This window comes from Oncorhynchus tshawytscha, linkage group LG19 (genome assembly GCF_018296145.1).
Source record: "Oncorhynchus tshawytscha isolate Ot180627B linkage group LG19, Otsh_v2.0, whole genome shotgun sequence".
NCBI lineage: Eukaryota > Metazoa > Chordata > Actinopteri > Salmoniformes > Salmonidae > Oncorhynchus > Oncorhynchus tshawytscha.
In genome coordinates, this window is record NC_056447.1 from 48,946,781 (window position 1) to 48,958,126 (window position 11,346).

Below are 11,346 nucleotides of genomic sequence, written 5' to 3' on the forward strand. Positions count from 1 at the left end.
TTCGGGACAAGTCTCGGAATGTCCTTGAGTGGCCCCGCCAGAGCTTGGACTGTCTGGAACCCGAGCGAACATCTCTGGAGAAACCTGATGTGCAGCGACACTCCCCATCCAACCTGACAGAGCTTGAGAGGATCCGCAGAGAAGAACAGGAGAAACTCCCCAAATATAGGTGTGCCAAGCTTGTAGTGTCATACCCAAGAAGACTCGAGGCTGTAATCGCTGCCAAAGGTGCTTCAACAAAGTACTGAGTTAAGGGTCTGAATAATTTCCGAATGCACTGTACAGTTTAGGTACACCACCCAAATCCCTTTTTGCTCCTACAGACAGTGAGTCATGTGTCCGTGGCTTGTTATATAAAGCATTACTGAGTAAAAGGTCTGAATACTTAACGTTAATGTGAGATTTCAGTTTTTTTTTTTTACAAATTGCCGTATATATATATGCTTTGTCTTTATGAGTTATTGTGTGTAGATTGATGAGGTTAAATACAATAATACATAGAATAGGGCTGTAACATAACAAAATGTAGAAACAGTCAAGGGGGTCAGAATACTTCCTAAATTCACTGTACACTCAGAGGCCAGTTTATTAGGTATGCCACCTCGTTCACAAAAAATGTTTTGCCCCTACAGCAGGCAAACAGGAATGGAGGCATTCAGTTACTGTTCAAAAGAACGTTGGAATGGTCAAAATAGGTGATCTAAGAGACTTTGAGTGTGGTATGTTTGTCCTGCCTTGTGACAACAGTACAGGCTGGTCACGGTGGTGTAATGGTGTGGGGGAATGTTTTCTTGGCACACATTAGGTCCTTTGATACCAATTGAGCAAAGTGCCCTGAAGAATTCAGGCTGTTCTGGAGGCAAAGGGAGCTCCGTCCCAAGACTTTATATCATTAATTTATACATCCAAAAACGTATGTAGCAACTGCGGATTGACCCTTAAAAACCCCCAGGCTAAGAGCTTCAATGTCCTTGTTGTCCCGTCACTAACAAACTAACAGGGTCCAAACACACCAAGACAGTCATGAAGAGGGCACGACAATGGCTACCCAGACTATTTGCACTGCCCCCCTTTTTGCTGCGACTGCTTGAGGTTTATCATCTATGAAGTCACTTTACCCCTACCTACATGTACATATTACCTCAATATTACCTCGACTAACCTGTACCCCCCCTGCACATTGACTTGGTACCGGTACCCTGTGTATAAAGCCTCATTATTGTTATTTTATTGTATTTTTTTCACAAATATTTTTTTACTTACTTAGAAGGCAGCTTGTACGTAGCATTAAATACAATTTGATTTGATGCTTTACTTGCAGGTTAGCCGTGAGGAGTTTAGCTAAGATTTTTTATAACAAACCCAAGATAGACCACAGCCTGTCATTTCCAATGGGAGCAAATGATGCACGGTGGGCAGAACAAGCAAAGAGGTTTAGGGTCTGACATTAACGATGGGCCGCTGTCCCGAGGCCAGTAAAAACATTAGACCAGTGGATCTCGTTAGTCACTGGCCAGACCGGGCCAGTAACTTCCCAGCACATTTTCATGTTCCAGTTTGACATTTACCTGCTCTATCACAGTCTATCATTGTAAGCTATTTAAGTTTACACACAGAAAAGTAATCTATTTGTGTTTTAGCAATAGGATTGGCCATTCAACTCACTAGATCACCTTGACACGTTAGCTAGTCTGGTAAACTAGCTTTGCAGCGCAAGCTAGCCTGGTTTTCGAAGTCTCGTTGGACCACATCACCATGGTGTGACTGGTCTAATTAGAAGCACAAAGCAACCAAATTCTAGGGGTACTAAATAGGAGCACTATCAGTGTGTGGATGGCGATGGGCTAACTGTTGGTAGGAGACTTGGAAAAAGTCAAACCAAAATCTACTGAATGCAAAAACATATTTTTTAAAGAATTTACTGTGATGAAAAACATTCAACACTTGTGTGACATGAAGCTGTAATCCTACGTTCGGCAATGAAGTACTTGACGCTTCACCTGTGAACTCTTGACTGCAACAACATGTAACTTTTTTCACTACTGTTATTTTCACTGTCATTTTACTTATCTATTGTTTACCTAATAACTTTTTTTTCAACTTAAATTGCACTGTTTGTTTGGGCTTGTAAGTAAGCATTTCACTGTAAGGTCACTGTACACCTGTTGTATTCGGCGCACGTGACAAATAAACTTTGATTCGATTTTTTTTGAGCAACCTGACCAAATTCACATAGAAATGTGAGTTATAGTTCTGTCATTCTCATTAAAAGCATGTCTAAGAAGTGGTAGATCTGTTCTACGTGCGCTATTTCTACACTGCTGTTGTCAGTTTTGCCATCTTTTACTTACGGTTTTGTACACCAGCTTCAAACAGCTGAAAATACAATGTTTTTAGTTCTGGTAAAGATCTTTCACAGCGGTTTTGATAGTACAATGATTATCTACACAATGACTGCTTGTTTTGTCATAAACGGAAATTAGGCAAACTATTATAATTTTAGCAACCAGGAAATGGCAAAAGTGATTTCTGCATATTGCACCTTTAAGTACGAGACTGAGGTCATGCTGAGATATTATCAAGCTAGCTAAAATCTGGTTGAAAAATTGGTCCGACTTTAAAGGCATTTAAACACAATCTTGTCAGACTTACGACTTTCCAGTTTCCCACGAGCACACGAATGCTCCATTAGACAGTAACTTTGTGCGGTTAGTACAGGCAGCGTGTGAACTAACAAAACATCCCTTTTATACTCTGGCAAAAAGACGGATATGGCAAATCAAACCATGAAAGTATGGGTTCATTCTAACTGTCCCTTCATATTGTACACACCGATTGTCCAGTTACTTCGGTGGAGTTGTAGCTAACTAACTTACTTATTGTTGTTGTTGTTGTTGATGATGATGATGATGATGATGATGGACTCCTCAGGGGGATATGGTGTGGGATGGTGTAAAACCTGCAAATATGTAGCAATTGAATTGTCTATGCAATATTGATACAAATGTGATTGATATTCAAAAACTGACGATTCATAATGCTGATGCGTTAACATCGCAAATCAATTGCATTGATAATGTCGCTTCAAACAATGTTGTATATCTAGCATAGTAGCTAACTTACTAGTAGTCAACGTTAGCTAACAAACAGATGCTAGCTTTACACTGAAGCTGTTGATATGAAAAACGAACTTACCGACTGAAAGTGCTCTGTGTATTAGTATTAAAGATAGTCTTGCAAAAAAAATTTGTGGGGGGAGGGCAATAAAATAGAAGATATTGTTTAACCTTTCTGCTCTTGCAACTTTCTACAACAAACGCCACCAAAATCCTAGCTCTTCGTTGTTGATTGGTGAAGTGCAATATGCTACGAAGAGTAAGTATCCTGCCACCTACCGTTCCGGAATGGTGATGTTCGGACCATTGACTACACTATATGATGCCACGCAAAACCATTATGTAGGCAGCTATCACATACACATCCATAAGTATTCATATATTCTAAAATATAAGTATTAATATATTCTAAAACTGCAATCAAATATATTGAGGAAAGGCTAAGGGGGAATTCTGCATCGCTTTTCCATTAGAATATATATGTACCCGCATTATGTGCAAATTGCCTGCATCTAGATATAAAATGCAGAATGTGGAAGTATATTAGGACATTTTGTGTGTGTGTGTGTGTGTGTGTGTGTGTGTGTGTGCCTTCAGAATGATTGGATGGGCTTTACCACGTGATCATCATCCCTCCACTCGACTGGAGTTTTCACGATAACTGAGAGAGCGGCTTTGGTCAATTTGCCCGTCAAAAATTAACCAATATTGAGCTCCAACAAATATAGGTTTTATACGATGGGAGACAAGAAGAGCCCCACAAGGTAAAAAAAAAACAACGTATATATTTATAAATATATTTATGTTGAAAAATTGCCTAAATATGTGATGAACACTTGTAAACAGAGTGCGCTACCAATGGATGAGGAGCGCCGCTAGCTAGTTAGCTACATTGTATCTTCATGGCGGCGGATTGGCTCTTTTATGGGACGAGTCTGATCATTCGACTCCAATAAGATTCGTTTGTATTTTTGTGTTTTTAAAATATATATATATATATATATATATATATATATATAAATATTTTATATATACACACATTCATTAATATATTAGCTTAAATGGCTATGTTGACAGTGTTGGGCCCCATCTCTGTGTGCGTGTTTTCTTTGAAGGCCGAAGCGGCAACCCAAGCCCTCTTCGGACGATGGATACTGGGACTGTAGCGTCTGTACGTTCAGGAACACCGCAGAAGCTTTCAAGTGCATGATGTGCGATGTCAGAAAGGGAACGTCAACACGGTAAGAAAAACTACCAGGACATCATTTATCTGGTTCAGACTATAGATACAGGTAGTGATTACTATTAGCTGTAACTGTATCAATCAGGCTGCTAAAGCTACAACAGAGGACTCATCAATCATTGTAGTATCATAGCCTAAATTCAAGTTGTTAGTCTGAATGAGACACTTCTAATTTGGGGACATTTTTTGCCAGATTCTATGGTCCATTTAGTGTGGCAGATTGTCTATTGTGTATATATATATATATATATATGCATGAACATATATATTTTTAGTTTTATCCCATTATTAAATATATATATATTTATTTTATATATATATATATATATATATTTATTTTATATATATATTTATTTATTTTATATATGGGAATAAAACTAAAATTTCGATTTGGGATGAAAATTGATCCGGAACATTTTCCAGGAAAAGTAGTCAGTTGTCAACACTGTACCCTGTAAGATGTTGTCCCTGTGCAGTATTTGTCTATGTGCAGTATTTGTCTATGTGCAGTATTTGTCTATGTGCAGTATTTGTCTATGTGCAGTATTTGTCCCTGTGCAGTATTTGTCCCTGTGCAGTATTTGTCCCTGTGCAGTATTTGTCCCTGTGCAGTATTTGTCTATGTGCAGTATTTGTCTATGTGCAGTATTTGTCCCTGTGCAGTATTTGTCCCTGTGCAGTATTTGTCTATGTGCAGTATTTGTCTATGTGCAGTATTTGTCTATGTGCAGTATTTGTCCCTGTGCAGTATTTTTGTCCCTATGTGCAGTATTTGTCCCTGTGCAGTATTTGCAGTATTTGTCTATGTGCAGTATTTGTCCCTGTGCAGTATTTGTCTATGTGCAGTATTTGTCCCTGTGCAGTATTTGTCCCTGTGCAGTATTTGTCCCTGTGCAGTATTTGTCCCTGTGCAGTATTTGTCTATGTGCAGTGTGTTTCCTCATGGTAGTTCACTTTACCATACAATGCATAGAGTTGTAAATGAGAAGGAGTTCTCAACTGGCCTACCTGGTTAAACAAAGAAAGGAAATACATCATACAATAGGACTCTAGCTAAACAGGACCCCTGTATATTTCCAGTGTTCATAAATATGCAGTGCATAATTCTGTTAATGGCTTAATATTCAAATGAAATAGATTTTGTCTCACGCGCTGAATACAACAGATGTAGACTTTACCAAGAAATGCTTGTTTATAAGCCCTTTCCAACGATGCAGTTAAAAATAAGAACAATACAAATAGTAACACATAATAAAATACACAAGAATAAAGCTATATACAGGAAGTACTAGTACCAGATCACTGTGCAGCTATATACAGGAAGTACCAGTACCAGATCACTGTGCAGCTACATACAGGAAGTACCAGTACCAGATCACTGTGCCGGGTAGCCAGCAGATTCCCTTACGCTTGTTTACACTGAGCTGCACTGGGGTTGCAATGCAATCATGGTTACATTAAGACACCGTGGAGGCAGCATGATACATTGAAGAAATTCTGCTAGTTTTCTTGGAAAACTGCCCTATTCGTCCTCATGTTAGCTAGCAGTAGCCACAGCAGCCATTATGGATTGGCGTGTTGTGTTGAAACAACAAAAGAGCTGATTGGCTGACACTACCATTGCTGCAGTGTAAATGATATGGTTGGAATCTGCTTGCTATGTGCAGGGGTACAAGGTAAATATGTACATAAAGGCAGGGTAAATAATAATAGTCACACTTGTTTCTGTTTTTTAGGAAGCCTCGCCCTGTCTCCCAACTTGTCGCCCAGCAAGTCACTCCACAGTTTGCTTCACCCACACAGCCCAAAAAAGAGAAGAAGGAGAAATCGGAGAAAGATAAGAGTGAAAAGGAACCAACACTGAGAAAGAACAGCCACAAGAAGATGAGGTAAGGAGGAACCTATGTTTGAAGAACATATTTGCAAAGATACTATGAATGTTGAAGAAGATTTCAATCATCTTACATTAGTGCAATGATTTCCATGATTATTACATTTCATCAAAATCATTCACAGATTTCAATTGACCCCTCCCTGTTAGTACCCTAACTAGCCATACTATTGGCCGCTCCCTGTTAGTACCCTAACTAATATAATATTGACCCCTCCTGCTGTTAGTATCCTGACTAGCCATATTATTGACCCCTCCTCCTGTTCTTCTAACCATTTACATCCATCTATACCCTCCTCTGTCTCTGTTCCCCTCCCAGGCCCAGGTTAAAAAACGTGGACCGGAGCAGTGCCCAGCACCTGGAGGTTACGGTGGGCGACCTGACCGTCATAATCACAGACTTTAAGGAGAAAACCAAGCCCGCCTGCACTCCTCCCAGTGCTGCCTCGGCAGACCAGCACAGCCAGAGCGGCAACACTAGTTCTGACAACACTGAAAGGGGAGTGTCACGGTCGTCCTCACCTCGGGGGGAGGGCTCGTTGGTTAACGGAGAGACTCACTAACCCTACTCCCTCCCCCATTTCCTTCCCAGTCATCCAACTTGGTCTCATGGAACAAGACAAGTGTGTCTCTGAATATTGCATAAAATTCTAGCATGGAAGATTACATCCAATGCAACAACCCCATGTCTGGTACTCCTCACCCCAACATCTCAACATGCCTAAATACCACCACCACCAGTTCCAATTGGGTTGAATACTACACTGCTTTCCCGTGATGAGCAAGTATAATGACTGGGCTTTTGGTGCTGGGAGAACGCTGTGTAGCATCAACGTATTGGTTTCAGCCAAGATCTGGGTTGTGTTCAGTAGGCACCAAACAGAAGAAAAATGGACTGAAGCTAGAAGGGGGGTACCTGTCCCTGTCCAATAAGAAACACTCATAGTTGTTTTCTGTTGCACAACGTTTGACATGTTTTATTTTTATGTTATACCCTGATGAAGACAACCTTGGCCTGAGTGAACTGAAGCTGTAATGGTATTGATGGTGTTGGTCTCCTGTAGCTCAGTTGGTAGAGCATAGCACTTACTACATCAGGATAGTGGGTTTGATTCCCGGGACCACCCAATACGTTAAAATGTATGCACGCATGACTGTAAGCCGCTTTGGATAAAAGCGTCTGTTAAATGGCATATATTATTATATATATTATATATTAGTGTTGAATGAACCCTGGATGCACAACTGAATAATGCCATGTGATGTACTTACGACACCTCAGTGTTAATAGTGTCATCACTCATCAGTGGTCGGCTTCTATCTCTCAACAATGTGGACTATTGCAGAGTAAACACGTTTTTTTTGCTACAGAGGAATACGAATATGCATTATGAGTAGGGTTGCACATTTCCGGTAACTTACCCAAAGTCTGTACGTTTTCCACGAATCACGGTTGTGACATTCCCGAAATCAAGAGGGAATAAGTAGGACATTCAGTATTACTCCAACTGAGATTTCAGGAAAACTGGGAATTTTGGGAATGTGACCAGAATATAGCAACAACTCTAATTATGAGGTGAAATATGAAGCAAGTGGACTACCTCTTGATTGTAAAAGATGAATTTTGTTAGCAGCAGATAGTTTGCACCTGCTGGTATATCGTGTACATTGAATCATGAGAAGATATTGGTCTACTTTCCCAGACACATATTAAATCTAGTCCTGAACTAAAAATCACTTTTGATGGAGAATCTTCATTGAACATGCTTCTTCTTAGCCTCATGACTAAGCTTAATCTGTGTCTCAGAAACTGTCTCATTGTTTATGAAGCATTACTTTGTAGTTCAGCTAACATTTTACTGCACATGTTACTGAATCATATCACTGTTTTATGTTACTGGTTATAGCCAGCCATGTTTTATGTACGTCAATGAGAATCTCAATTATTGTGTTACAGTCTAATAATAATGTTTGAGTAAAAATTATGAAACAGTATTGTTAGATTCTCTTCCAGAATTTTCTAGTCAAGCATGTTATCAACAGTTTATATTGTGAAATAAAATCTAATTGATCGATTTATCAGTCACACTGAGTATCCTCAATTCTTGTTCAGAGTGGGTGGCAGATGTAGCCTCGCAAGCCACCTGATCTCGCAACCTTAGATGAATGGTTAGCTACCACACAAGGGCAGGCGGTAATCCGTCTGCTAATTACGAGGCTGTGGCAGATGGGTCCTCACCATGTTTTTTTCTACGCTCCTCACACAGGAGACTGGAAAATGCATTGACAGCTTTCAGGTTATACAAAAAGGATCTACATGTAACCTTTACATAATACCCTAGATGGAGTGGCACCACTAACCCCCCCCAATAAAAACACCATCATTAAGGATACTTGCTCTTTCCATGACATAGACTGACCAGGTGAAAGATAAGATCCCTTTTTTGATGTCACTTGTTAAATTCACTTCAATGAGTTTAGATGAAGGGGAGGAGAGCGGTTAATAAATATATGTTTAAGTCTTGAGACATGGATTGTGGGTGTGACATTCAGAGGGTGAATGGGCAAGATTGAAGTGCCTTTGAATGGGGTATAGTAGTAGGTGCCAGGCACACCGGTTTGTGTCAAAACCTGCAACGCTGCTGGGTTCCCAAAGGACATCCAGCCAATTTGACACAACTGTGGTGGGAAGCATTGGAGTCAACATGGGCCAGCATCCCTGTGGAACAATTTCAACACCTTGTAGAGTCCATGCCACGACAAATTAAGGCTGTTTTGAAGGGGATCCTAATGTTTGATATGCTACCTCTTGGTAATGTCATTTGGAAACACAATATCAACTTTCACTGCTATGCAGACAACACACAGCTGTGCATTTTGATGAAACATGGCAAAGCCCCAAAATTGTCTGTGTTTCTGACATAAGGAAATGGATGGTGGCAAATGTTTAACTTTAAAACTCGGGACAAAACAGAGATGTTCGTTCTAGGTCCCAAGAAACAAAGAAATCTGCTCTCAGATCAAATAAAAAAATCTCATGGGTCTCCCGGTCATGGCTGGCTGCAACACAGCTCGGGAACGGAACCTGGATCTGTAGTGAAGCCTCTAGCATTGCAATGCGATGCAGCGCCTTAGACCGCCACGCCACTCGGGAGGCCCCTGATTGCTCTTTTGACAAACATATAAAAAATGGGGGGCCTGTCTGTCCAATCGTGTGTAAATCTCCTGTCTTATCTGGTGTCCTGTGTGATCTTAGGTATGCTTCCTCTAATTGTCCCATCTATCTCTCTCCTCTTCTGGAGGACCTGAGCCCTAGCACCATGCCTCAGGACTACCTGGTCCGACAACTCTTGGTTGTTCCCATCCCGTCTACCTGGTCGTCCTGCTGAACCATTTTCTGCTGTTCTGCCTGCGGCTGGGGAACCTTCACCGGTCGTGCTACCTGCGGTTTTAACCCTCCCTTTCCCTCTCTCTTCTCTCTCTTCCGCACCTGCTGTCTTGACCTCTGAAGGCTCGGCTATGAAAAGCCAACTGACATTTACTCCTGAGGTGCTGAGCTGCTGCACCCTCTATAACTAATGTGTTTATTATTTGACCCTGCTGGTCATCTATGAACGTCTTGAAGAACGATCTGGCCTTAATGACCACGTACTCTTATAATCTCCACCCGGGCACAGCCCTCAGAGCCTGAACAATCTGTTGCTGTATTTTTTTGTTATCTGTGATCGTTTTGTTTGTCTTGTTTCGTTTTTTAGTCATTTTACCTAAACTGTAGGTGTAAACATGTATACGCAGGGCACAGCTGTAAAATAGATCTTGGTCTCAGTCTGTGTTCCTTGTTGAAATAAAGGTAGAATAATAACTCAGTAAAATCAATGAAATTGTTGCATGTTGTGTTTATATTTTTAACTAGTTATGTAAACCTGTGTGTCAAAGCAAACCTGATCTTGGCTATGCATATGAAGGACTGTTTAGTGTCCACCTTGCTGCAAACTGGGGTTGCAGGTAGCCTAGTGGTTAGAGCCTTGGACTAGTAACCAAAAGGTTTCTAGTTTGAATCCCTGAGCTGACAAGGTAGAAATCTGTTATTCTGCCCCTGAATAAGGCAGTTTACCCACTCTTCCTAGGCTGTCATTGTAAATAAAAATTTGTTCTTCACTGACTTTACCTCGATTTTTTTAAATAAAGGTTAAAAAAACTGATACCTCTCACTGTCTCTGTCCCTCCTCTAGCTGATCCTAAAGGACATAAAGTCCCTGGTGGACGAAGACTCCCTAACCTCTCACTGTCTCTGTCCCTCCTCTCTAGGTGATCCTAAAGGACATAAAGTCCCTGGTGGACGAAGACTCCCTAACCTCTCACTGTCTCTATCCCTGCTCTCTAGCTGATCCTAAATGATGTGGAATCTCTGCTGCACGTGGACAAAGAGATCCTGACTCTGATCTTAAACCTCTCACCTCTGTCCCTCCTCTTTAGCTGATCCTAAAGGACGTGATATCTCTGCTGCACGTGGACACAGACATCCTGTTCCTTCAGCCTGTAGAGGAGATCTGGTCCATTCTGAGTCTCTTCAACTCTACCCAGCTAGCAGCCATGGCCCTGGAGCTCGAAGACCCACGCATGGCCTGGTACAACCGTTTCGCCTGACACCCCTACTATAGCAGGACGGGGGGTGAACTCTGGGGTCATGAACATGACCAGGATTAGAGATAAATACTCTTAAGGTAAGTTTGTGTGTGTGTGTGTGTGTGTGTCAGTGCTTGATGGGAGGTGGGAAATGTATTATTTTTTTAGGGAAAGAGGGAACTGTCAAGATCTCTTGAAGCTTCTCAGCTTGTTCTTAGCACCTTCTGTTAGGTTCTCAATTAGTAATGTTGGCCAAGGCATTTTCTGTAGGTGTCTTGCACCACCAGCTTCGACCAGAGGAGTTCACTGTTGCCATTCTTTTGCATGATTTACAAACTGTGTCTCACCTGCAATGTTCCCTCAAAAGAATGTCGGCACTTAGCACATTTCAGGTCTGCTAAGCGCAAACTTGAACAATGTGAAAATTGTGTGCAACTTTCGGCACACGTTTACTGTGAACACGGAGGCAG

At 41.1% G+C, this 11,346-nt stretch overlaps 2 protein-coding genes across 3 annotated transcripts in view; one reads left to right on the plus strand and one right to left on the minus strand.

Moving 5' to 3' along the window:
* Window positions 1-3,377, minus strand: part of LOC112218892 (periphilin-1) — a 42,550-nt gene extending 39,173 nt beyond the window's left edge. Inside the window, exons 1-2 of one of the 2 annotated variants that reach the window (XM_024380123.2) lie at window positions 3,196-3,377; window positions 2,877-2,959 (exon numbers count right to left, since the gene is read on the minus strand). In XM_024380123.2, coding sequence (XP_024235891.2) covers window position 2,877 — 1 coding nt within the window. In that variant the 5' untranslated portion in view covers window positions 2,878-2,959; window positions 3,196-3,377. The remainder of the gene's footprint in view (window positions 1-2,876; window positions 2,960-3,195) is intronic. The other variant, XM_024380122.2, reaches the window with a different exon arrangement.
* A 353-nt stretch (window positions 3,378-3,730) lies between these two features.
* On the plus strand, window positions 3,731-8,336 carry LOC112218893 (YY1-associated factor 2). Its single transcript, XM_024380124.2, has 4 exons — window positions 3,731-3,880; window positions 4,232-4,357; window positions 6,096-6,248; window positions 6,570-8,336. The coding sequence occupies exons 1-4, from the start codon at window positions 3,855-3,857 to the stop codon at window positions 6,811-6,813; spliced, it is 549 nt and encodes a 182-aa protein (XP_024235892.1). The 5' UTR covers window positions 3,731-3,854; the 3' UTR covers window positions 6,814-8,336.
* Window positions 8,337-11,346: the final 3,010 nt, after the last annotated feature.

What these genes read in the sequence shown, in the direction of transcription:
- LOC112218893 (XM_024380124.2), top strand. Translation starts at nt 3,855, where the DNA reads ATGGGAGACAAGAAGAGCCCCACAAG. An exon ending in AGAAAGGGAACGTCAACACG is followed by an intron (nt 4,358 to 6,095) that starts GTAAGAAAAACT and finishes TCTGTTTTTTAG; the next exon opens with GAAGCCTCGCCCTGTCTCCC. An exon ending in AACAGCCACAAGAAGATGAG is followed by an intron (nt 6,249 to 6,569) that starts GTAAGGAGGAAC and finishes TTCCCCTCCCAG; the next exon opens with GCCCAGGTTAAAAAACGTGG.